The sequence below is a fragment of the Adiantum capillus-veneris genome, chromosome 9 (genome assembly GCF_014529385.1).
Source record: "Adiantum capillus-veneris isolate H3 chromosome 9, ASM1452938v2, whole genome shotgun sequence".
In the NCBI taxonomy this organism is placed as follows: domain Eukaryota; kingdom Viridiplantae; phylum Streptophyta; class Polypodiopsida; order Polypodiales; family Pteridaceae; genus Adiantum; species Adiantum capillus-veneris.
In genome coordinates, this window is record NC_140939.1 from 89,810,586 (window position 1) to 89,837,235 (window position 26,650).

General features: G+C 41.2%; 1 protein-coding gene across 1 annotated transcript in view; it reads left to right on the forward strand.

Moving 5' to 3' along the window:
* Window positions 1-4,343: 4,343 nt before the first annotated feature.
* The window catches only part of LOC147450786 (uncharacterized), a 44,135-nt gene continuing 21,828 nt past the window's right edge, over window positions 4,344-26,650 (forward strand). The window contains exon 1 of the mRNA XM_086519823.1: window positions 4,344-4,681. Within this exon, the coding sequence (XP_086375949.1) occupies window positions 4,518-4,681 (164 nt within the window). The 5' untranslated portion in view covers window positions 4,344-4,517. The remainder of the gene's footprint in view (window positions 4,682-26,650) is intronic.

Here is a 26,650-nt window from a genome sequence, read left to right on the forward strand (position 1 = left end):
AACATCATGAGCTTCTGTGATAAAGTCACCCCATACCTAGCTAGGTACGATTGGAGGCAGGGGACCACCGGCCCGGTGGGTAAGAGAAGACCCAGTTACATGTGCACGGTATTATAACCATAGGACAACATGCTTACGAGACACATTGAAGCGTGCATCATTTATATATGGTACAATCAAAGTTTCTCCTCGTCATCGAGTTCCAATCACATGGAAGTGAACACGATCACAGTCTTCTTTGGATTGATAATGCTCCAGTTTACAATTCGACGAGGACTGAGAGAGAGATGGTTGCTACGGTGAGAGACTCGGGCTGATGCAAGAGATGTGTATATTTCTCTCTCTGCTCTTGGACTCGATGGCGCTAAGGATAGCTTGGTAAGGCATCTCTATTGTGCGTAGTGATAGTAGCACCTCGAGCATCTACGAGAGCACGATGGCGAAAACAAAGAGACGGAGATGTGTTTCGTGCAAAATTTGGGGGGGGGGGGGGGCGACAACTTCTTTTCCTTTGCAATTTGAAAGATTCCATTTGAATCTAGGAGACAAATTGATGTGTTTTGAAACTCTAGACCGAGTAGTGAATACGGGTCTACATATTCACTTTGTATTCACTACAAGACAGTTTTTTTTTTTTTTTTGAAGCCTCCCTAAAGGAGTCCAAAAAAGAGTGACTTTAAAAATAAATAAATAAAAACATTCCTAAAGGATCTGCGTGGACAAAGATCCTTTAGGGAGGTATATTTTAAATTTTAAAACTCTCTCTTTGTGAGTTCTTTAGGGATGCTTTTTTTTAAAGCTCTCTCTTAAGGGTTTGATGGAGCGTCTTTTATTGAGCAGGACTGTAGCCTGTGAGGTTCAGGGAATCCAAGAGGTTCAGACTAGCTTGCGAGAAGGCGGTTTGCTCTTCGGGGGTTTCTAGCATTGCTCTCTCTCGTGGTGACAGTACCCTTGCGCAGGTGGGTTATCCTCAGATGGAGGATCTTGGATCTCCAGCCTTGAGGATGTGCTTCGTACGCGTCCTCACATTCTTTTGGATCCAAGGGAGGCCGCCCTCTTCTCCCCTTGCTTGGGGGCAAATGGCGACCAATACTTTTTGTGTTTCTGACGGTTTTGTGGTGGTCCCGACAAGGGGGAGTTTTGTAGCAAGGCTCCCCTCTTTGATGGTTTCGATCGCCATTGCTCTAGCATTCTTTGGTGGCATTTGATTGGTCTGTAAAATCTTGTAGTGGTTCTCATCCGTCTGGCTCTGCTACATCTCTCATGGTGGTTTTGGGGTCTGTTGATGTAATGAAGGTCTTGTCCGGCTTGTTGTTTGTGGATTGTCGCCTCCGATATCCCAGTCAGGTGATGGAGGGTTATGCCAAGAACACAATTGATGAGAGAGAGAGAGAGAGAGAGAGAGAGAGAGAGGTCACTATGGAGTCATTTTTTATTGCATGCATGATTAAAGAGAGAGAGAGTGGGGGGGTGGGGGGGGGGGATTAAAAAAAGTGGGGAACAAAATCTTAATGGATTTTATTGAGATTCTCCCTTTCAAGAAAGGTGGGGAGACAAGCATGCAGTAATCGACACAACACAAACTTCTTGCTTGCAGCCGACCTTCAAATTTGTCTTTTGGAATCTTTGTAGATTCCTCACAAAACCCGAATAAAACTCAACAAGGATATATTGGTTAACAAATAACAAAAAATAGGTGACAGTCTCAATTTGCAGCACCCTAAAATATTCACGATAGTTGGCTAATAAGGTTACCCCATGAGCAAAGAGTTGAAAAATACTAAGGTCTACTGTAATTAAACAAAGAGGTGGAAAATACTCCAATATAGTGCAAAAGTAAGAGGGGGGTGGGGGGGTGGGGGAGAGAGGTTTGCCTGCAAGGTCAAACGCTGATGCACAAGAAGGCTTGCAGTTAATCATAAAGTGCCTCTCACTAACTCGCTCGATTTTATCATTGCTCGAAAAAGTTCGCTCGGAGTTTGAGATTCCTCACTACTAATAACTACATACATGCATAAATTCACTTAATCACATATAGATTTAAAAAATTACAAGACCGCTAAAAAAGACGACTACGAATTATAGTACTATATACTATCAATACAAAAAAGGACCGTTTTTTAATATTGCTTAAAACAATATAGAACAAAAGGAATGATCCTTCTTTGCTCTAAGAGACATTGTATTCTTGGTTTTTCTTAAAGTGTCTTTGGTCAATTTACGAACACAATTTGCTTCCTCAAAATACATATTAGTATTGCGAACTTATAATATTGAAGACTATAATATATCATTTGAGAAAAAAACAAACTACTGCTCAAGACAGAAAATTTGTTTTACGACCATGAAAAGTAATAGTTTTTACTATATGTCACATTTTTGCCCAATTGTGTCATAATCACTATTCTACCGTGTTCAACTTCCTTTAAAATGATATCGTGCTAATACAAATTCATTTGGTACTGAACATATACAAAAGTTTTTGAAAAACAATGACCAAGTCTTTCAAATATAATATAGACCTTAAAGACAAATAACAATAATACTCTTTTGAGCTACTACACAACAAACTTCTTGAAGTAAATATACCATCACTGTTATTAAAAAAAAACTTTGAAATAAACTAGAAGAGAAAACCAAACAACTTCAAACAAAGTGCAACGAAACAACAAGTAATAGTCCATTTCTCTAACTGTATCGCTGAGCAACCTTTCCATGATAAAAAAACTCAAAAAACATACATATTGCCTTATTCATCGATACAATATGTACAAATACTGCTCGTATCCCATCCTTACTTGTTTTATTGTTTCTATCTCAAGGTAAAATTACTTACTCCTCTATATTTCTTCATTTGGATTTCAGATGTCTCAATGGTATGATACTCACTATCATGTATTTGCTATTTTAAAAATATTGCAAATGGATTCTTCTCAATTATGCATATTCATATCCATAGAGCCATGCAAAACCCAAAGTATACATTGCCATCAGAAATACAAACAAAGATTCTCAAAGTGTACGTGTGAATATAGTTATACAAGTGGCTCCACCATTTAAATGAGAACACCTATCTTCGTAATGTAGCAATTATGAAGAGACAACAAAACATAAGTATCAAAGAGAAGCCCCTTCTCTTTCATAAATATTCTCTCGTGCTTTAACGTGTTTGCTATGGTTCTCATGTAGAGTCTAGTAACAAAATCCATTTGTTTCGTGGTGCAAGGCTCGACTCTCAAAACATGGTTATAAATGTCGATTAAATCATTACTCAAGTAAAGATTTTAATGGAGCAGGCACAAGTGTTGACAACTCGTCCCCATCAAAAATCCATCTGCCGTTTGAGATTGTATAGCCCAAACGACCAAATATTGAGGAGTAACAGAAATTTCACAAAGCCGCCACGACAAAAAAAATCTCCCTCAAGAGATAATTGATCTTACCATTGGGCCCATCCACAAAATCAAACTATTATTTTAAGATACAAAGTCTTGGAGATCGGTGCCCCAAAAAAAACTTAGCTACTATAGCTCACTTTTTTCTCTGCAGAAATATAGAAATGGTATATGCAGAAAAGTCTTCGGACCTGAAAGATGTATCACTTTTGGAATTTCTTTGTCACTCATTGAAGAGAACAAACCACAAATTGCTTATGTATAGATGTCTAGTTTCCAAGTTCCCTGTTATTCGATTGAAACAGGATTTTAAATATGCTATCTTTGTCAATCGATTTGCTACAATGCTTTTTGGCAATGTCCTTTTGTTCATATCATTTGAGAAATAATTATTGGCAAGATATAGTAATTGATTATATAATTTGTATTTTGAACTCTTTTCATGAAAACTTTACATAACTAGTACAATGGTCCGATGTCACAATTTGACTATGTCGCAGGCTCTATATGCCTAGTTTTCCACAATATTGGAGATACACGACACATATTCTACAAAGTACAGCCTTCATTTTGACCATTTTCAGATATACCAACCGATCCCACGCTTGTAATATACTCTGATATAGCTGTCCTTCTCTAATATCTCCTTAGCACTCACAAATATTGGTTCAGATTTGAATACTCTCTCTCTTGTGCCACACTTTTCAATAAGTTACTACTATAAACCACATATCTTTCATAGCGCAAAATTTAATATTTTCCTAAATCACAATCTATATGAGTTACTACTATGAGCTACCGAACATAATTCAAAAACATTTTGAACCAGCAATTTTAATTTTTACTTTTAGGCAGTGCCCTCGTCCACTGTAGACCAGTAGACGACCTTGTTTTTAAAGCCTATCGATTTTGCGCGCCTTGCTATGTTGCCCGTTCGGCAAATTTAAGTTCGGATATAAAACGCATATTCCGACACTTGGATTTTGTTGATTATCTCATTAGTCGCATCAATAGGACTCCCCACAGTTGATAGATCCATGGCGGACTCTGTGATCGTTTGAAGAGAGAGGAAGAAGAAGAAGTTGAGAGAGAGAGAGAGAGAGAGAGAGAGAGAGAGAGAGAATGCCGGATTTGAAGGACAGATGGAGAGGCAGGCAGGCTCTTACCGGGCTGCACGGTATCTGCATCGCCCATAGCCGGCAAGAAGAACACGAGCGAGCTGCAGCAAACGATCTTAACAATTTCAACTCCCAGAAATCTCTGGAAAACCAGAAGCTTCTTCTCAAGTAAGCTTACAGAAACTCACATAAACCCAGGCCATTGTCAGAATTGCGTTTAACCTTTTTTGCCATACTCACAATTGTGAGTTGAGATGTTATATTGACTCAAACAAGACTACATGTGCCTTGAGTAGACGTTGTTTCTAAAAGGGGGCTCGTACAAATACGCACCAGGATAAGAATTGTGCATAAAATTGTACAGTGCAAAGAAGAAGCTTTGAATGTTGCCACTTGTATGAGGCTTTTTCTTACATAAACTCTGGTCTTTATCAGAGTTTCCATGCCTGAAGTACATAAGGGTCGGCTCTTTGGTCTTGACCCAGGCGCTTCATGCTTTAGAGTAACCAGTCTTATTGAGGCAGTTAGTCTTATGTGAGGCATACATTTCTGTCATTATGAGACTGGGTAAATGTGGGCATTGTGGCAGCCTAAGTCTGGCTGGAGGCTGAATAGGCATTTCGTGGCAAGAAAACTTCTGAAAGTAGACATTAAAGAAAACGGGAGTTGTGTCAGAGCATTCAACACTCTTGTGTTTTGCCTTGGTCTAGGGAATACTTGCATCGCCACTGGTCCTCTTGGGCATTTAGGCTTCATCTTTGTCCGGCCGCTCATTTTATGTCTTGTGCCCATATTTGACCATTTATTTTGTGGGCATGCCTATTACATTTTTTAGAATTTGTTGGGCAAATTGCCCTACTCACTCTTGTGACTCCCATGTAGTGTGGGGTACATGGTAGGCTACGAGTTCTCTGTCATTTGTTTTGGTTGCCTATTAGCTTTCTGTGGTTGATGGTGGTTATGTTGGGCTGATCAACCCCCCCTCTCTCTCTCTCTCTCTCTCTCTCTCTCTCTCTCTCTCTCGCGCGCGCATGGTATTAGAGCTTTCAGGTTCTCTGATCTTGTAGTAGGCGCTTCTTCTATGTGATAGGTTCTTTCCCAAGGCAGACCATGCTGCGTGTTCAGCTTTGGTGGGATCATCGTCGGCAACGGATGTGTTCGTCGCAATTGATCTCTCTCCCACCAATGTTTTTTGGCTAAAATTCTTGCGATCCCTCGAGATCTTGATAGCGCTGGCACTTTTGGCGCGTTTCACTGTCGAAACACCCCCTTTCATGTGCGATTTCGTACTATTTTTGCTACATTTGCATCTTTGTACGGATGATTGCTTTTTTGAGAGGGGCATCTACATCCTCGTTGCGGACCTACCCCATCTACATCCTTTCTAATGAGGCATCTGGAGCCTCTACCAGGCGAGATCTCATTAAGCCGACAAGTACACAATGCAACTATCAATGACCCAACCTTTTAATTTGGTGGTTTGTGTAGGAAAGGATGGCTAAAGCCTAAAGATGGATTCTCGCCGCGTTCTTGTATACTAGTCAAATTAGAATAATTAAATATAAATATTTATGTGCGAATGTGTTTTGTGCGTTGGAGGATGCTATCTCTTGATAGGACACCATGTGTTGGTGGTCCAAGCGATAAATTGGAGATATTGTAGCATACATTAGCTTCAACTTCTGCTTGATCATCTACGGATGTACGATCCTTGGGAGACCTTTGCGGTGTTCAGAAAACAAGAACAACCTCTATAGCAATGTCTCCCAATAGCGCTCAAGTAAAAAATTCAGTACCACAAACTGTATTAAAAGAACTTCCACAATACCACAACTGAGAGGTAAGCGATCCCTTGGGAATTTACAAGCACCCACCCACCCAAAAGACCACCATAGAAAATGGGAGAAGCACCTACTCTGGCATGGCATTAAAGCATATGCCAACCAATGCTCTTGAGGAAAAGAGCTTCCCCTTCACTAATATCCTCTTTAAAACCACAATTTCAAAGCTTACATATGCCACAAAACATGTGAGCTTCCACAAATCACTCTACACCAAACATATCTCGAACCTTGCAGGATGAAGGAGCGAAATGACTTCTGTGTGCAAGCAATGGAGTTTCGAAAACCCAGGCGAGAGAGAGAGCGTGAGAGAGAGGTCGATGCAAGTAATTTTAGTCGTGTGTTATGTCCACACGTTTCAATGTTATCTTTTATTATTTGAGGCTACATGTTATAAGGGTTACTTAAGTGACCCTAGGGGTGGCTCACACCCAAAGTATAAGTGAGTATAATAATATACATGAGAGAGGTGGCCAGAGGGCCTTTAGACCCAACAACCTCCCACTTAAAGGCCCGATGTGGTACCTTTAAGTAATTCCCACTAAGCGTAAGCAATGCTGATGTTGTGTCTTAGCAAGACACTTAGTGAGAACATCTGCAGGGTTATCTTATGTTGTGACCTTTGTCAGTGTGACAAGACCATCATCCAATAAGTGTCGTATAAAATGGTACTGAACAACTGTGTATGGTACGAGCATGGAACATAGCATTCTTAGCCAGGCATACAACACTGACTATCACAACCAAGCACTGGAGCATGTGTTGGAAGACCAAAAGTCCTCACAAGATGGCCAAACCAAATGGCTTCTTTCGAAGCCTCGTGACTGAAATATATTCAGCCTCTGTAGTGCTCAGTGCAACAATCTTCTGCAATCTTAAACACCAAGAGATAGCTCCACTAGAAAAGGTAAAGACATAACCACTGGTACAAGCACTTCCTTGATGTACTTGTCTTGAGAAAGGAATAGAAAACGCTTCGTTCTAACCCTTGCAATGCGCATACCCAAAATATGTTCAGCTGCACCCAAATCTTTCATAGAGAAAGTTGAATTCAGCTCCTTTTTCAAAGCATTCAAAGTTTCCTTATGCTTGCCTGAAATCAATATATCATCCACATATAGGACTAGCATTTTCACAATAAGACTACTTTCAGGAGCCTTTTTAGTGTAAAGGCAGTGATCTGCATGACTGCGTTTGAACCCATAGTTAAGCATAAAAGTATCAAACTTCTTGTACCACTGTCTAGGGGCTTGTTCAACCCATACAAGTTGCATTTTAGTTTGCATACCAAATGCTCTTTCCATGGAATGACAAAACCCTTAGGCTGCTGCATGTACAACTCCTCATCCAAGTTACCATGTAGGAAAGCAGTGATCACATCCATTTGATCCAACTTCAAATCCAAGATAGCACATAAAGCAAACAAAACACGAAGCGTAGTCATCTTCACCACAGGTGAAAACATTTCTTGGAAGTGTCTGTCTTCCTTTTGTGCATAACCTTGTGTGAGGTGCAGCGGAAGTGTGTTAAGGATTTAGCTCAGATCTAGTACTCCGCACAAACACAAGGGACACTTTACTTCACTTGAAAGAATCAAACGAACCGAACGAGAGAGAGAGACACAAGAGAGAGAGAAGAGATACTATATGTTGGGTCCCAAACCCTCAAGGGCCCCCTGCTCTGTTGCCAGCGCAAGTACTTTCTTTATTCCAGTCACAAGGGACGCGTCCCGAGGAGTGGGGACGAGGCATGGGGCTCTGCAACCGGCCCGTGGTGGGGCGGTAGGCGTTGGCTTTCACCCGAAATTCTTTACTTTAAACACACACACAGAGCACTTTGCAAAGAGAACCTGCGACGGGAGTTAACACTTGAATTCACACACGGCCCGGAAGCTAGAATGCTCCGAGCAGACGCCGACAACCTGTAGGCCCCAAAATTGGCGCCCCTTTCGGTATTTCTTTATTCTTTAGGAGGGTAAATTACAAGGTAAGATCCTGGGAATCCTTCACGTGTATCCACCTAGATACCATTTGATTTGGCCAAATTTCGGCAGCATAACAGCCCCAAAACTTGCGCGAAACCAATTCCCCTGCTGGAACTCGCTTGCACTGTCGTATACCCTCTGATTCCTGTCCAAAAACAGTAAATTCAGCACGCTGTATTTACTGGTTTTTGCCCTGTTTTCAGCCCCAAACAGTCCCCTAACTGTCCTCTGTCAGTGGGGCACGATTCCCAATGGTCCTGGCGTCCGTATGGCTGAAAAACAGTGAATTTACAGCGCATACACAGCGCTGATTTTGCACCTATACGGTGAGGTTATGACCCTCACCAGTGCCTGCTTTGGAGCAACAGTTAGCTACCCCTGTTCCTGCTCAAGGAGGCTCTTGCCTCAGCACAAAAGCATGAACCCACACAACTGTACATCAGTCAAATGAGTAGCCCTCTTGTGGGGCATCACATAACTGCACGTAGGGGAGAGAGAGAGCAGTGTGTAGTGTGCAGGGCATCACTCCTAGCACCACACTGTACATGAGAGGGAAAGGAAGCACTCCATAGCTCTTAACCTGTGACAGGCTCTCAATGAAGCATCCTCCCAGCATAAATCGAGCTCCCCCTCTGCTGCCCTTGACCTGTAATGCATCTATGAACAAATAGATGCAAAAAGGGGAAGATTTCCATGGCTGCCAAAACCTGCGTATCGCTGAAAACGCAGCAAAACAGCCTTGTAAACACGCATCTGATGCCTTCCAATGCTGAAAATGAGCTCCTTGGACCTAGGCAAAGTCATGGGAAGCTCAAAAATGGAGAGAAATGGCTGAAAATCCAAGTTAACAGCCTCCAAAACTGCTCCAGAAAGTCAGTTACGAGTTCTCTTCTCCCAAACTTGGTAAATTGACCAAAAAGTGCCACTTGGCACTCATGCATGCAATTTCCCCGCATTGGGTTTCCTGCTTAAAAATCTCTCAACTTGTGCATCAGTTGACTTTGCAGCAGAGTACTAAAATGTTCCCTTGGTCATACCGAAGGTAATGACGCGAACACATTTCACGGCCCAGAATAGCAGTTCCCTAATTTTTAGGAGATGCTTCCGTCGGGCTCCCGCTGGTCTTCTGACCATCTATCCTCATTGGGACCGCATCCAAAAGTGCAATGTGGCCCAACTGTCGGATACTTTCTGTTGGTGATCCCACCTTGACTTTATGCCTTTATTGAGTTCACTTCCTAGTATCCACCAACTTGCTAAGTGCGACGGGGGGGACCTGTATGATCTTGCTCTGAGCCTAGACATCCTCTTACTGTACGAATTCCAGTGCCGACCAACTTCCCGTCTGCGGGTGAAACTACCGTTCACATTGGCCATACAATGTCCGACCATTTGCAACTTCAAAAAGAGGGTCTCAAAAATAAAACAAAAATCATTGGAAAGAAACCAACAACTAAGGTTAGCAATTGCCACGTCCTCGTGACAGGCTCAAATAGACTTTTAGTGTAAAGAAGAGGGCGGGACGGCAAGTAGGGACGAGAAGCCCAAAAATGGGCGTCCCTTGTGACTATGCTTTATTCTTGCACAATGCTCATACAATGATGCTTAATACAATGATGCTTAATGCTGAGATGTTGATGCTAATGGATACTGATGCTGGTTACTACTGATTCTTTTTCGAAGTTGATGACAACGATGATTCTTGGCGACGTATTTAGCAATCGCATCTAGATCTGCATTGGACCTTACTGATGTCGATTTAACTAATCCCATATCGCGATCACGTCCATGGATTCTGTTCTGATCCAGGACCATGATTCCTGGTAACGTATTTAGTAATCACATCTAGATTTATCCCAGATCTCACTAATGTCGGATTGACTAATCCCATATTGCGATCATGTCCATAGATTTTCAAGACCGAAATGCTGCAGTCATTTGGTCAACTGTACTCAAGCATTGTTGTGTGTGAGTAATAATTTTCGGGGATCCCAATCCCTCAATCAAACACTGAGTACATCCTGGACAGAGTGGTTCAAGGATGATGCACTTGTTGTTGACTCATGCTTTCATGATGGTAGTGTGGCAATGGCAAGTGACATGTACATCACAAAACCAGATGATGCATTACTTTCAACACATGGTCTATCACAATCATGGATAGTAGACGGTGGTGCCTCATTTCATGTTACTCCATCCTTGGAGTCCTTTGCTTCATACACTGCAGTAGTCTAGGTAAAAGTTTACTTGGGCAACAATCATGCATGTGAGATTGAGGGTGTCACGTGCACATCTAACCCTATGTACATGTGGACAAGCTATCTCAGGTCTAGGGTTCGGATGAGCTTAGGAAGTGTTCTGGCATCCTTGTGAGCCTATGCGCAGGCTGTCCATGTCCAGACACTTAGATTAGTTGCATATCCTCTGGTTGACACTTAGATTAGTTGCATATCCTCTGGTTGCACACATCATATACATTAGCATGGCATTCAATATCCATCATGAGCATTTTACAGAGCATAGGACCCTTTTTCTCAAAGTACACATTTTTCACTTATTTATTAATAAGTGACTTTTGTTGGAAAGTAGGTAGGGCAAATTGCTAAGGGATTACAAAAGAAACCTAGCGCTAGCAGTGTTTAGCAGAAGAGATAGAAGAAGTTACAGCATCTTGCAGTGTTCTCTCCTCAGCAAGACCGGCAAAAGACAGCCAAGCGTTTTAAGCCAACAGCAGCTGCTAGTGTTTTGGGGAGCGGTTCCTCTAACATTTCTGCTATAGATCAGCCTGGCGTTTTCAGTTTGCAGATCAAGCCTAGTGTTTGCAAATTCCGGCGCCAGATCAGCCAAGCACATCAGCGTTTTCACTTTTCAGCACTTAGCCACAACAGATTTAGCCCCTAGCCTCGCAGATCTCACCTACCCGCAACAGATCCTCGCCATATCGTCGAGTCAGCTAGCGTTTACAGTTTCAGCCCGCTATTTTCAGTTTTCAGCATCTGCGTTTTCAGTGCATCGTCGTTGAGTCGTCGTCATCGCCATCCTTGCCGACACAGTGTCAGAGATTAGTAGAAAGTCTGTGTTTGCAGATTTCAGCATTTCAGCCCTAGCGTTTTCTGTTTTCAGCCAGTCCTCGTCGTCGTCATCATTGTCGTCAACATCGTCGGCAAGTCCATTGCATCTAGACCATTGTATCAGATTTCTGCAATCTATAGCATAGACCTCTCTTGCCATTGAGAGTGGGGCCCTTGGGTTGCACCAAATCCTATGGAGGCTTTGGTCAAGTCGATGATGGACGTGATGCTACAACAAGAGGCGCAACACGCCGCCTTGGATCGCGAGCGCGAAGAAAGGAAGGTAAACTTGGATCGCGAGCGTGTAGAACGAAAGGTAGCCTTGGAGCGTGATCGTGAGCAAGCGCGCTTGGTGGCTGAAAAAAGAAAGACAGCTATGGAGCTTGAGCGTGAGCAAGCACGCGAAGCTCAACGCATAGCGGCCAAAGAAAGGCGAGCGGCCTTGGAATTAGAGCGTGAGGCGCAGAGAGACCAACATATGCAAGAGTTGGTCCTACAAGTACTCACCTCGAAGTCCGAGCCGGTCAAAGATGTGGGCAATTCATTAGGTAGCACGAGTAGAGATACAGACTCCAACAATCCAGTCACTGAGAAGTTGACGTTCAGTAAGTATGACAGTAAGATGGATGCTAATGTTATTCATTCTTGGCTGCATCAATTTAAATGCTTACTTTACGACAACTAAAAAAACAGGAAGTAGCAAAGTTTTGACTGCAGCCTTATATCTTGCCGGTGAGGCACAGTTGGCCGCGCATCTAAAGGAAGCTGAAGAAGGCGTGCCCCTATCTTTCAATTGGGCCGACTTCTAAGACAAGCTCAAGGCGCGGTATATGCCACCTCAGTACTTAGCGCGGTTGAAAGGAGATTGGCGCAATCTCAAGCAAAATGGTATGCTAGTCATGTCTTTCTCTAACCGTGTTTTACAGCTCGGCCCCAATTACGCAAATCGGATGATGAGCGCAAAGAGGCATTCCTTTTCGGGTTGGATGAGTATATCAAGTTTGATGTCGAAGTACTCGACCCCGTGGATCTCAACAAGGCGGTAGCGATTGCTCTTGCACAAGAGATGAAGCACAACAAAGGAAAGCCCAAGGAGAACAAGTCTTCTCATAGTACATCTGTAACAAATTGCTGACGTGTCAAAGCCTAAAGAAGGGAGCCAACTTACATATGTCGGCCGAGGGGCCTAAACCCTAAGAAGAATAAGTAGCAGAAGAAGAAGAAGTCCTACCAACTTATGGGGACCCCGTCCGATGGGGCCCCAGTGACAAAGGGATTAAAATAAAGCAAGACCCGCACACACGCAAAAACTGATGACGTGGCAGATTTCAAAAAATTGCGTTGGCATGATGACGTGGCAGGTTGTACGGATTTCCTAAATCACACTGGCAGCTTTTGACATTGCTTTTTGGACCAGAAGCTTTTGAGTTGTAAAGGCTTTTTACTGTAACTGCTTTTTAGGCCAAGGGCCTATAAATATGAGGTTAGGGCTCATTCTCTGGCATGCTTCCTGGAGAAGGTGCAGAGTCTGGAGTACTAGCTTGTACTGTGTTGATGCAATATAAAGAAATACCGAAAGGGGCGCCAAGGTTTGGGGCCAATACTCTCTGGGGTGGAATTCCACCACTCCATGTCGCGTGTAGTCTCTCTCTCAGTTCAATTGTTATTGAAGTGCTACAAGTTTGTTCAATCTGTTCTTTTCTATTGCCACGTGGTGCTCGTCATCTTGTGATAGTGGTATCAGAGCATCAGGCGTGTGCTTTTCTGAAAGCATACCGGTCCTACAAAAGATCAGACAGAGCTATTGGAATTTTATTGAGGTATCTTCGCCCTCCAACCCGGACTTATTAGCCACTCCCACCCTTACTTCATCGCGCATCGGGCGCGCTCCCGTCTTCACCGCTCATGTCTTACAGGGCATAAGCTATTAAGATCACTTGCAAGAAGGATCCGATATTTGTTTCGAGTCACTGGTTTTCTCAAAAGCAGTGCCATGCAGATGTTGATGTCTACATCTACCAAGAAGCATACTCCAAGTACTTGGCAAGCTCTCAAGAAAAATTTTGCCCGAAGTTATATGATTTCTGATATCTTCCTTTTGAGTGGAACTTCTGGCAGAGTGGGGTATCCTGAAATGCTTGCCATGGAAATCCTAGCAGATTATAACTTGAAATTTCTCGACATCTCTCAGTAGATGTCTCTTCACGAGCAGATGACCTTGGAGGTTCGGTGTGATTGCTATCTCTTGGGACTACCATCGCCGCCAAAGAAACATTGTCTGTCCAAGAGCTTATGGACCATGCTGTGCTCGGCTACGACCTCATGGAAGGAACCTAACCCTAATTTTTGGTGCAGGTTTCAAGATGGAAAGTCAGTCGACTTTTTGAGCTCGACTGGTGTCGAGATTGCTTTTTAAGTTTGAGTTTTGTTTGATCTTGTTTGGTGATCCTGTTTGGAATTTGTTTGAAATGGATGGTGTCTGTTTTGAAATTGTTTTGGTGCCGATTTGAATTGTTTGACTCTGGTTTGATACTGGTTTCAATGGTTGGTGATTTTACTCCCGGGTGGAGAAGTGATAAATACTGTTTTGGTATTGTTTGAACCTCGGAACGACGCAGGCCGATGCCTGGGGAGCGTTTTGTTGTATGTTTGAAACCTCGGAACACGACGCAAGCTGATGCCTGGGGAGTGTTCCGTTGTATGCTAGAAAACCTCCAAACGACGCAAGCGGATGCTTGGGGAGCGTTCCGTTGTATGCTAGAAAACCTCCGAACGACGTAGGCCGATGCCTGGGGTGCGTTTGGTTGTATGCTTGAACCTCCAAGCGACGCAGACTGCGATTGGGGGAGCGTTTAGTTGTACAGTCCTCTGAGCTCATGGCCCGGACCTTTTTAGGTTATTTGCGGGGGGAGTGACGAGGTAGTCGTTGAGTAGCTTCATATCGCAGACCATTTGTCTCGGGGGAGTGCTCAGCGGCGCTGTTTGTTGTGTATTGTAACATGCATATGTAAGCATTTTGTGTTGCATTGTGATGTGCCAATTACTGAATATTCCTAATTGGATGAGATTGCCTGGGTATGTAATTTTAGTGCATCAAGACACTCGTGGAAGATCAGTACGGTCTGGGTGTGATGGCTAATTTTACTACGCCGAAATATCAAGAGTTCCGATCTGGACGAAAGGAGAAGCTAACTCCTTGATCAAAACAGCTGAAAGGAGAAGCTAACTCCTTGATCAAAAGAGTAGAAAGAAGAAGCTAACTCCTTAATAAAAAGAGCAAATTGATTGTCCCTCGGAATGTCCCTCGGATTTTTTTTTTAGCTAACTTGAGTTGTTTTGCAGATATGTTGTAATCGCGGACGATTACTCTCTTTCAAGAAGGGGAGAAGGGGAGATGTAACAAACTACTGACGTGTCAAAGCCTAAAGAAGGGAGCCAACTTACATATGCCGGCCGAGGGGCCTAAACCCTAAGAAGAACAAGTAGCAGAAGAAGAAGAAGTCCTACCAACTTATGGGGATCCCGTCCGATGGGGCCCCAGTGACATAAAGGGATTAAAATAAAGCAAGACCCGCACACACGCAAAAATTGATGACGTGGCAGATTTTCGAAAATTGCGCTGGCATGATGACGTGGTAGGCTGTACGGATTTCCGTAAATTACATTGGCAGTTTTTGGCATTGCTTTTTGGACTAGAAGCTTTTGAGTTTTAAAGGCTTTTTATTGTAACTGCTGTTTAGGCCAAGAGCCTTTAAATATGAGGTTAGGGCTCATTCTCTGGCATGCTTCCTGGAGAAGGTGCAATGTCTGGAGTGCTAGCTTGTACTGTGTTGATGCAATATAAAGAAATACCGAAAGGGACGCCAAGGTTTGGGGCCAATACTCTCTGGGGTGGATTTCCGCCAGTCCGTGTCGCGTGTCGTCTCTCTCTCTCTCTCAGTTCAATTGTTATTGAAGTGCTAAAAGTCTGTTCAGTCTGCTCTTTTCTATTGGCACGTGGTGCCCGTCTTGCTTGTGACAAAATCTCAGACTCCTCAAAACCCACAGAATGGTAACTCTTCTAGCCAATCTTCCTCCAATCCTACGGAAAAGAACTCTCAAAATGAATGTAAGGGGAAAGCTAAAACACCTGCTAAACCTAAGCTAACCCCGGATGAAAAAGCTACACAAGGAATTATAGGAGGCTATATAACAGCAGAAGAACAAGTCATTTATGCTAAGGAGGGTCGATGTTATCAATGTCATGTCAAGGGTCACATTAAGAAGACATGTCCTAAGAACGCATTCAACGAACCTCAAGATCCTAGAGAACCCACATCGTCTATTAATGCCATAAATGAGAACACTAGTATGTCCCATCATTGGAATGTTGCGCCTACATATCCAGTCCTATGTAGATGCTAAAGAATTTTACATCATGCCACTGGACGGATGTGATGTGTTGTTAGGTAGAAAAAATTGAAGAGGAGGATACCGATGTGAGCAAGGAAGAAGAGGTATTAGGGGAGGGGGAGCCGACGTGGAAAAACCGGAGCCGTTGGAGGAAATAACGATTGTCGAGCTAGACAGTGAGAGAAAAGGGGGGGTTTTAAAGGAGGGTGCGGGATTACTATGGAGGGCAGGGGTGGATGACGATTCCATGACTTAGTGAAATGGCGGGCAGAAGCTAAGGATATTACAAATGGCAAAAACGTGGAGTGGTAATTGCGCCGTTCGCGAAAAGAGGAAAGCTATTGAGAAATTAGGAGGCAGTGGTAGGCTTTAAGGTGGTGAAAGTTTTCCGAAAAGCAGTAGCCGAAGACGAGAAAATTACAAATGGTAATAGCAAGGCAATTACATATGGTAATAGCAAGGCTCCTACCCGTGAGTTATGGCCGTAGGTCCTGTGCAAGGGCTGCAAGTACCCGTGATTAATTGTAAGCCATGTGCAAGGGCTATACACCTACTTTGTAGCCTCCTTAGGCTGGAGCTTCAGAGCATGTAAGATCGCTGTTGCCGAAGGCTGTAGCTGAGCTCCAAACAAAGCTTGAGTTTGTTTGGCCTACGAAGTTGAGCGGCTACTAAGTTGAACTAGCGAAGCTTCCTCAGATTAAGTTTACTTTTGTAAAGCTTCATGATCATGTGACGCTAGCCCATGATGTAAAAATATAGCAGGTAGAAGATGCTGGTCCGCGAGATAGAGTAGGTGACATCGTTTGAGCATGTGTAGCGTGCAGAATTTAGCAGGTGCAGCGAGCAAACTCTGAGCAGGTGCAGCATGTAAATTTTAGCAGCTGCAGTGAGCAAAGTTCGAGCAGGTGCAGCTCGCGATGTATAGCAGGTGCAGCGAGCGAAGTATTCGAGCAGGTGCAGCTCGCGAAGTATAGCGAGTGCAGCGCGTGAAGTATAGCAGGGTTTGAGCAGGAGCTGCAGCCCGCGAAGTATATCCGGTGCAGCCGGTGGCTTATGCAGGGTTTGAGCACGAGCAGCTTGCGAAGTAACTCAGGTGCAGCGGGTGGCTTATGCAGTTTATCTACTGCAGCTTCAGCAAACGGTGCTCCCGCGATGTATAGACAGAGCATGCAGGTGACGCCGGCCCACGAAATATACTAAGTGATGCCATAGAAGTAGGAGCAAATAGGTGACGCCGTACTGCGAAGCTGAGTAGAAGCTTTAGTTGTGGCTCGTGAGATGACGCATCCCTTAACTGTAGCAGGCTGAGCAGAAGCCTCAGGTGGTGAACAGATGCTTCAATAGGTGGCCCTTGAGTAAGCTTGAGGTGAGAGCTCACACAGAACTTCAGGCAAAGTCCGTCGTTCGTTGCTTCACACCTTCAACATGCCTTGTTGTAAAAAAGGAAGGTTTAAAGCAGAGCGGCGTTTAAACTAAAGTAAGGGGAAGTAAAGCAGGGGGAAGTAAAGCAGGTAAGCGTGCTGCGTCATGATGCAGGCTTAAGAGAGGTCAAGAGTTAATCACCGAAATGGCGACTGAAGCGAGAAGGCAAGCAAATATAAAGGAGCGATGGCAAGTAGAGGCAATGGAAAGGAAAGCAGGCGAGAGATGGCGGAGGCCTGCAAACACAGTGTAGGGGGAAGCTATGGCGGAGGCGAAGAGCCGACCAGGGCAGGGAGACACGCGGGTAAGCGGGGAAACTGGAGGGAGGACAAGGCAAAAGAAAGAAATCCGTGCCAGAGTCTTTTCTAAGAAAAGTTATAAAGAAGGTTATAAAAATAACACTCAACGCTTAGAAGTAAACTAAGGCAAAACAAAGGTATCTCGCCACCAAGACAAAGCAAAGATAAAAAGAATTCCTCTTGCCAAAAAAAAGGGAACAAAGAGGAGTGGATAAGGCGAAATCATCTTACGGAAACCGGAAGGAGAAGAGCGGATAAGGCTAGGGAAGGGTAAACATCCGGCGGTAAGTGCTACGCTATAACATCTACGGCAAAAACGCCTTAGAACTAGTGTATTTTATGAACTTAAAGCGAGCGAAACTTACCAAAAAAAGGAAAAAAAATTGAAAAGAGATAAGGAAGGGAGGCGGGATGACAACAAATTAACACTAAACGCGTTTCGCTGTTAGAAGCTCATCAGTAGTGCTAATTTTTTGTACAAGGATTGGGGGCTTATAAATAGGGGTTAGGGGTTTCAAAAACCCAAGGTGGGTACAAAGGTGAGGATAGAAGTTTTATTGGTACATAAAAGTAAATGCAGGTATCTTTTGGTACAGAGAAGTAAATAATGGCAACTTTTGGTACGATGTGCACCATGAGGGGGATAGCATCAAGATAAGAGAGGTACAAAAACATAAAAAAAAGGATAAGAGAGGCTAGGAAGGATCAAGGCAAAAAAGGTTTTTTTTGGGGGGAGAATCAATTTATAGAGAGGTACCAAAACAGAAAAAAAAGGATAGGATAAAAAATTGCTATTGTCACAAAAATTGGGGGGGGTGGGGGGGGGTAAGGAAGGAGACGTTTTAGCTAGGAGGGGTGTGAGAATTGGAGGTAAGCAACTTCCAGATATTAGGCGCATTGAGCCAACAAATAACGGGTTTGGGGAGGTGGGATGGTTCTGGCGTGGTGCCAAGTTGAAGGGTGAGAGGCTTGATCAAGGTGGGAGAGAGATTAAGGTTGCGTGTAGAGGGTGAAAATGGAATTTTTACCACCAAGGGGGGGTCTTTTGATTTAGGTTTCTCACTAAGGAGAGAGTCTCTGTCATTGTAGGAAATAAGGGAGAAACAGTTATGGAGAAGATCTTGTGGGTTCTCGTTCAGATCCGCCTTCTATCCCTGAAATCAATCCAGTTGTTTTGCACAACACTATTTCTAGTAGAGTACAAGGTCTCCCTAGGGCTTCAATCTCTAGAATTGAGAGTGATGACCCTTCTAACCATAGAATTTTTGCTTATAGAGATTTCAAACGGAGATTGATTTACTTATCTAGTGCCATGGAATTGGGTTCTTTTTCTTATAAAATATTTGAAAGGTATAATATAAGGATCCTATTTAAGCTCTTGTATACCCTTGAGAACTACTCTTATGAAGATTTGGAGCTAAGAGAGTCTCACAGTACTCAACTTCGAGTACTGTTAGGCAAATTTCTGAAGTCCAAATGTCCTAGTCTGAAAAATCCCTTGGTTGGAAAGAAAGATTTGTTGATAACTATCTTTACCTCCCCTGACTTAGACAAGATTGGATTAAGCTCTATTTTGAGATCTCAAGAAGCTTTGGATGCTCTCCCTCCTTGTGTGAGAAAGGTATGGAACCATCCTGTCGTAGCTTTCAAATATGTGAAAACTTTAGGACAAAAAGCTTTCAACTATAGTGACATAGGACGTAATCTTAAAAGCAAGAGAGGCTTGCAATCTCAAGTATTGATTGCCCTTGTAGTAAAACTGCCTTTTCTTCTTACGTAAATGGAGCTTTGGGTCATGTAGTTACTACCGATTGTTCTATCCTTCCTTCGGATTCTTTGAAAGACCTTTTCTCAAGAGGTACTAAATATAGGCTCCCTTCCTCAAACGACTCTTGCCTTCTCAAAGCCATAGAAAAAGGAATTTCTAGTTTCGTAGTAAAGTTTGAGGAGTCTTTAGGAGTTCAAGGTATTTTTACCCATTGGAAGTCTGTAATCCTCAAGAAAGCTTCTTTGAAATTAGCATCTTGCTCTCGGAACGTTTCTTCAGGAAGGAATAGCTTATCTTCTTCTGATCGTGATGCTCTTAGGAAGTTTCATCGTGATTTTGTAATCTCTTATGTAGATAAGTGCTCTAATAACTTTGTTGTTACGTGCAAAAAGTTCTATTTAGAATGCTTGTTAGGTGAAGTAAATTCTCAGACTTACAGTGATTGTGATCTTTCAATGCAAGAGGTTATCTTGAAACATGAAGACTTTTGTAAGTCTTTTGGTTTTAAGTGCCAGCCTAAATTACCTTTTTTATATACCGTTTGGAAGTTCCACAAGAACCCTATAAAGCCTAGATTTATAGCTGCTTCTTGTAACACCTCTTTGACCGAGGTTTCCAAATGGCTTAGTTATTGTTTCAAAGCCATTTTACCTAGCGTAAATGAATTGTGGAATAATATGCTAAAGGAAGCAGACGTACCTACCGATTCAAGTTGGATTTTAAATGATTCAGTAGGTGTGATTCCTGTTTTAAAGTTTTTGAACTCTTCAAGAAGCCTTAAGGAGAAATCTTCTCCTTTATGTCTCCAAACTTTTGACTTTACAACGCTATACACGAAGCTAAATTTGGGAGACCTAAATTTAGAGTCTAAGTCTCTTATTTCAAAAGTTTTTGCGTTCAAGCTTGAGAAGGATAGGTACAAGGCATTGCTAGTAGAAAAGTCGGCCTTGAACTTTGACTTCTTATGGCTGAAAAATAAGAATGTAGATGTAGACAAAGGAAGAAAGAGATTCACCAGGATTGTAGATGACATTGACATCATATCTTGGTTAGATTTTCTTTTGGACAATTTATATATAACCATCGGCGACTCTCTTTTCAAGCAAACAATTGGTATCCCTATGGGTACCAATTGTGCTGTTTTTCTTGCTAATTTCTATCTTTTTACTTATGAGTTTGATTTTATGGAGCGTCTTGTCCTTGCTAACACTTGCCCAATATTTTTGCACAAGTTATGCAATGTAAGACGCTTTGTAGATGATCTTTTTGTCGCTGACGTTCCTTCTTTTCAAGATTTTATGTACTTGAATTCGAGTTCTGTAGGCGGAGGGATTTATCCCAAGGAGTTTTGTGAACTTAACTGTACCACAAATAGTGATTGTTGTGTCTTTATAGACCTTAAGATTTTTCAGACTCCCTTGGGATTAGAAGTAGATATCTATGATAAGCGCCTTGAACCAGAATATGCCAATCTAAAAATCATCCGCATGCCTCACATTTCTTCGAACATTTCTCTTTTAGCTAAGTACGGTGTCATTTGCTCTCAACTATTTAGATTTTCTCGTCTTTGTTCTAGTAAATCTACTTTTGTTGTTCAATCTTGCCATCTTATTTCTTTACTAGTTGAAAAAGGATACTCATTCAAAAGAATCATGAAAAAAGTTCGTTCATTTTTGCATCGTAGTAAGTTTATTTTTAGTGTTTCTTCCTTTGGAATGTTCAAGATAATCAGTAGTAAATTCAATAGAAGTGGGGAGCTAAAAAGCCGACTTATTGTTTGACTTAATAACACCTTATGTTGTTGTTTTGATCTTTAGCGTTTCTAGTATTTTCACTATAGCTTGACAATTGCTAGCCTTTATCATGGCTGAGTATGCCCATCACCCCCGGAGGGTGATAGAAACTCAGCTCGTTGGTTTTGTAGAGTACGTTCAAAGCATGAATGACCTCTATATAAACCTGCACCTACTCTTGGGCACTGACGACGTGAGTAGGGATGTCATAGCTGTTGTCCAAGCTATGCATGATAAAGGTGATAATCTTATTCTTCCTGTTTGGGCAAGCAGTGAAGTTGAGATCACATATTGTCAAGTTTAGTTCTTTGCTCTTCGTAGGTTTGTAGTAGTATTCATTTTTCGATTTCATATTTAGCTTACCTGAGGACTTAAGAATGTGTTCCGTTATAGGTTGTTGTGTGAAGTTTGATTTCGAGGATTAAGTTTTAAGATGTCTTATCCTTTTTTTTTTTTTTTTTGGGCTTAAAGTTGAGTACTTGTTTTAAGCCAAGTAAGTTGCGTCAACTTATTTTACACATATCTTTTTTGAAAACATTTTTAAGTTAATAATGTTTTGTTTTATCTAGTTTTGTTTCGAAGCAATCAAAGTGATTTAGTTAGTTAGTTTGTTTGTTTTTGTTTTTCTTTTCTTTTCGTGTGTCCCTTGCTTTTATAGTTTTATGAGTGCTTTATTCCCTCTTATAATTCGTGAGTTCAGACTATTCTGAACTTATGAAGGTATATTTTTTTGTCATGTAGCGGACATGCAAATCTTTTTGATTTTCGTCCGAGTGGTGACCAGCTGTTGAGCTTCATGAAGATATATTGGGAGGGTGTGCATACCCCAACAGCTACCGATCTTATACTCATGTGTGTGTCGATGTAATTTTATGTGTGTATTACTTTTATTCTTTGGTTTAAATAAACTTTTTTTTTATAATAATAATAATAAGTAATGGGTCTTTTTGTAATTTTGGTTGTATTGTAATTTATTGTGTAGAGCTTCTTTTCGTCTTGATTTTGGTTTGTTTGAGTGTTATGTCTTTTATTTCTTAATTTGTCTTGATTTATCTATTTGTTGTTTTTTGCTTTTGATTGTGTGTGTGTGTGTTTGGTGGTTGTTGTAGTGAGAAAGTTATAAATCTAACTTTGTAGATTGCATGTTTTTAATAAATAATGTTTTTCTCTTAAATCTCTTAAAAAATAAAAATAACTTCTTAATTTGGGTCCTTTGGATCAAGGGTTTCTTGTGCGGTTTCATGAATATCTCTTGTGAGAGGAGAGGTTGAGTAGTGATTCTAGCAAGGGATCGCGGGCACTCGATTGCACGCTATTGTCGATGATCTTTTGAGTGTAGCAAGCAGCCTTATTTAAGGACCTCACTGCTTGGCAGCATCCCTGCTATACAAATGAGGGGTGTGGCTAGCACCAATCTAGCCTTAGGATCTTTAGCCTTGAGGCGGGCGTTGATCTGAAACACTGACCTTACTACAAAAATGAAAAACACTTTTACTTCTTCTTCAGCTTCAACCAGCAATGTTGATGACTCTCAGGTACGTCTTTTCGACCCTTCTTTCTTTTCAGTAGCTAGAAGTAGTCATAGTCTGTATCAAGAAAGATTTAAGTTTTTAGCTAAGTCTAATTTGAAGAATTTGCATGTTTTTGGTGATGGTCCTATTCGTTGGGCTTCTTTTAAGAATGTCTTAGTTAGTACTCATTACACAAGTTCTTCCATAAAAGCCCTCAATCGTTTGAGGCGTTTAAGGAAAAACATCTTGCGGTAGATCGTCCTCTAAGTCCGTTCATACCTCTCAAGTTATTTATGTTATTTATAATATTCACGATAGTTCAATGATGTATGTTGGCCAAACCTTTCGAACAGCTTTTGTTCGTTTTCAGGAACATGTAAGAGAAGCGAGAAAAGTTCAAAGTAAGAGCACCGTACGTGAAAGTGTGAAACCTTGTATGCGGCAATAGCAAAACATGGGTTTGAGTCTTTCCGTTGTTTTCCCATTGAGCACATAGAAGGTAATTTTAGAAACTCTAAAGAGTTCTATAAATCAGCGTGGCCTCGAGAGTTGTTTTGGATGAGAACTTTGCATACTTTTTTCCCTAAAGGTTTCAACTTGGAAGGAAAGTCTTCTTTACGTAAAAATAAGACAATTTACCATAAGAAACCTATGCTTTGGCGAAGGCATCTCAAACCCGAGTTAGTTCTCCCTTCAAGTCAGTTTAAAAGAATTTGGATTCCTAAAGGTTCTCGTTCAGATCCGCCTTCTATCCCTGAAATCAATCCAGTTGTTTTGCACAACACTATTTCTAGTAGAGTACAAGGTCTCCCTAGGGCTTCAATCTCTAGAATTGAGAGTGATGACCCTTCTAACCATAGAATTTTTGCTTATAGAGATTTCAAACGGAGATTGATTTACTTATCTAGTGCCATGGAATTGGGTTCTTTTTCTTATAAAATATTTGAAAGGTATAATATAAGGATCCTATTTAAGCTCTTGTATACCCTTGAGAACTACTCTTATGAAGATTTGGAGCTAAGAGAGTTTCATAGTACTCAACTTCGAGTACTGTTAGGCAAATTTCTGAAGTCCAAATGTCCTAGTCTGAAAAATCCCTTGGTTGGAAAGAAAGATTTGTTGATAACTATCTTTACCTCCCCTGACTTAGACAAGATTGGATTAAGCTCTATTTTGAGATCTCAAGAAGCTTTGGATGCTCTCCCTCCTTGTGTGAGAAAGGTATGGAACCATCCTGTCGTAGCTTTCAAATATGTGAAAACTTTAGGACAAAAAGCTTTCAACTATAGTGACATAGGACGTAATCTTAAAAAGCAAGAGAGGCTTGCAATCTCAAGTATTGATTGCCCTTGTAGTAAAACTGCCTTTTCTTCTTACGTAAATGGAGCTTTGGGTCATGTAGTTACTACCGATTGTTCTATCCTTCCTTCGGATTCTTTGAAAGACCTTTTCTCAAGAGGTACTAAATATAGGCTCCCTTCCTCAAACGACTCTTGCCTTCTCAAAGCCATAGAAAAAGGAATTTCTAGTTTCGTAGTAAAGTTTGAGGAGTCTTTAGGAGTTCAAGGTATTTTTACCCATTGGAAGTCTGTAATCCTCAAGAAAGCTTCTTTGAAATTAGCATCTTGCTCTCGGAACGTTTCTTCAGGAAGGAATAGCTTATCTTCTTCTGATCGTGATGCTCTTAGGAAGTTTCATCGTGATTTTGTAATCTCTTATGTAGATAAGTGCTCTAATAACTTTGTTGTTACGTGCAAAAAGTTCTATTTAGAATGCTTGTTAGGTGAAGTAAATTCTCAGACTTACAGTGATTGTGATCTTTCAATGCAAGAGGTTATCTTGAAACATGAAGACTTTTGTAAGTCTTTTGGTTTTAAGTGCCAGCCTAAATTACCTTTTTTATATACCGTTTGGAAGTTCCACAAGAACCCTATAAAGCCTAGATTTATAGCTGCTTCTTGTAACACCTCTTTGACCGAGGTTTCCAAATGGCTTAGTTATTGTTTCAAAGCCATTTTACCTAGCGTAAATGAATTGTGGAATAATATGCTAAAGGAAGCAGACGTACCTACCGATTCAAGTTGGATTTTAAATGATTCAGTAGGTGTGATTCCTGTTTTAAAGTTTTTGAACTCTTCAAGAAGCCTTAAGGAGAAATCTTCTCCTTTATGTCTCCAAACTTTTGACTTTACAACGCTATACACGAAGCTAAATTTGGAGGACCTTAAATTTAGAGTCTAAGTCTCTTATTTCAAAAGTTTTTGCGTTCAAGCTTGAGAAGGATAGGTACAAGGCATTGCTAGTAGAAAAGTCGGCCTTGAACTTTGACTTCTTATGGCTGAAAAATAAGAATGTAGATGTAGACAAAGGAAGAAAGAGATTCACCAGGATTGTAGATGACATTGACATCATATCTTGGTTAGATTTTCTTTTGGACAATTTATATATAACCATCGGCGACTCTCTTTTCAAGCAAACAATTGGTATCCCTATGGGTACCAATTGTGCTGTTTTTCTTGCTAATTTCTATCTTTTTACTTATGAGTTTGATTTTATGGAGCGTCTTGTCCTTGCTAACACTTGCCCAATATTTTTGCACAAGTTATGCAATGTAAGACGCTTTGTAGATGATCTTTTTGTCGCTGACGTTCCTTCTTTTCAAGATTTTATGTACTTGAATTCGAGTTCTGTAGGCGGAGGGATTTATCCCAAGGAGTTTTGTGAACTTAACTGTACCACAAATAGTGATTGTTGTGTCTTTATAGACCTTAAGATTTTTCAGACTCCCTTGGGATTAGAAGTAGATATCTATGATAAGCGCCTTGAACCAGAATATGCCAATCTAAAAATCATCCGCATGCCTCACATTTCTTCGAACATTTCTCTTTTAGCTAAGTACGGTGTCATTTGCTCTCAACTATTTAGATTTTCTCGTCTTTGTTCTAGTAAATCTACTTTTGTTGTTCAATCTTGCCATCTTATTTCTTTACTAGTTGAAAAAGGATACTCATTCAAAAGAATCATGAAAAAAGTTCGTTCATTTTTGCATCGTAGTAAGTTTATTTTTAGTGTTTCTTCCTTTGGAATGTTCAAGATAATCAGTAGTAAATTCAATAGAAGTGGGGAGCTAAAAAGCCGACTTATTGTTTGACTTAATAACACCTTATGTTGTTGTTTTGATCTTTAGCGTTTCTAGTATTTTCACTATAGCTTGACAATTGCTAGCCTTTATCATGGCTGAGTATGCCCATCACCCCCGGAGGGTGATAGAAACTCAGCTCGTTGGTTTTGTAGAGTACGTTCAAAGCATGAATGACCTCTATATAAACCTGCACCTACTCTTGGGCACTGACGACGTGAGTAGGGATGTCATAGCTGTTGTCCAAGCTATGCATGATAAAGGTGATAATCTTATTCTTCCTGTTTGGGCAAGCAGTGAAGTTGAGATCACATATTGTCAAGTTTGGTTCTTTGCTCTTCGTAGGTTTGTAGTAGTATTCATTTTTCGATTTCATATTTAGCTTACCTGAGGACTTAAGAATGTGTTCCGTTATAGGTTGTTGTGTGAAGTTTGATTTCGAGGATTAAGTTTTTAAGATGTCTTATCCTTTTTTTTTTTTTTTTTTTGGCTTAAAGTTGAGTACTTGTTTTAAGCCAAGTAAGTTGCGTCAACTTATTTTACACATACCTTTTTTGAAAACATTTTTAAGTTAATAATGTTTTGTTTTATCTAGTTTTGTTTCGAAGCAATCAAAGTGATTTAGTTAGTTAGTTTGTTTGTTTTTGTTTTCTTTTCTTTTCGTGTGTCCCTTGCTTTTATAGTTTTATGAGTGCTTTATTCCCTCTTATAATTCGTGAGTTCAGACTATTCTGAACTTATGAAGGTATATATATAAGATCTTGTGGGTAGCCCCTTGTTCTAAGTCTATGGAAAAAACGGGCACGTATGGTCAGAAACCCTTCCAAAGAGCTCTCTTTAATGACATATCTTTCCAATTCCGAAATGATAAAAGCGACTTTCTGGTGGGTGGGGTGCCAAGAGTGCCAGGGAATGTA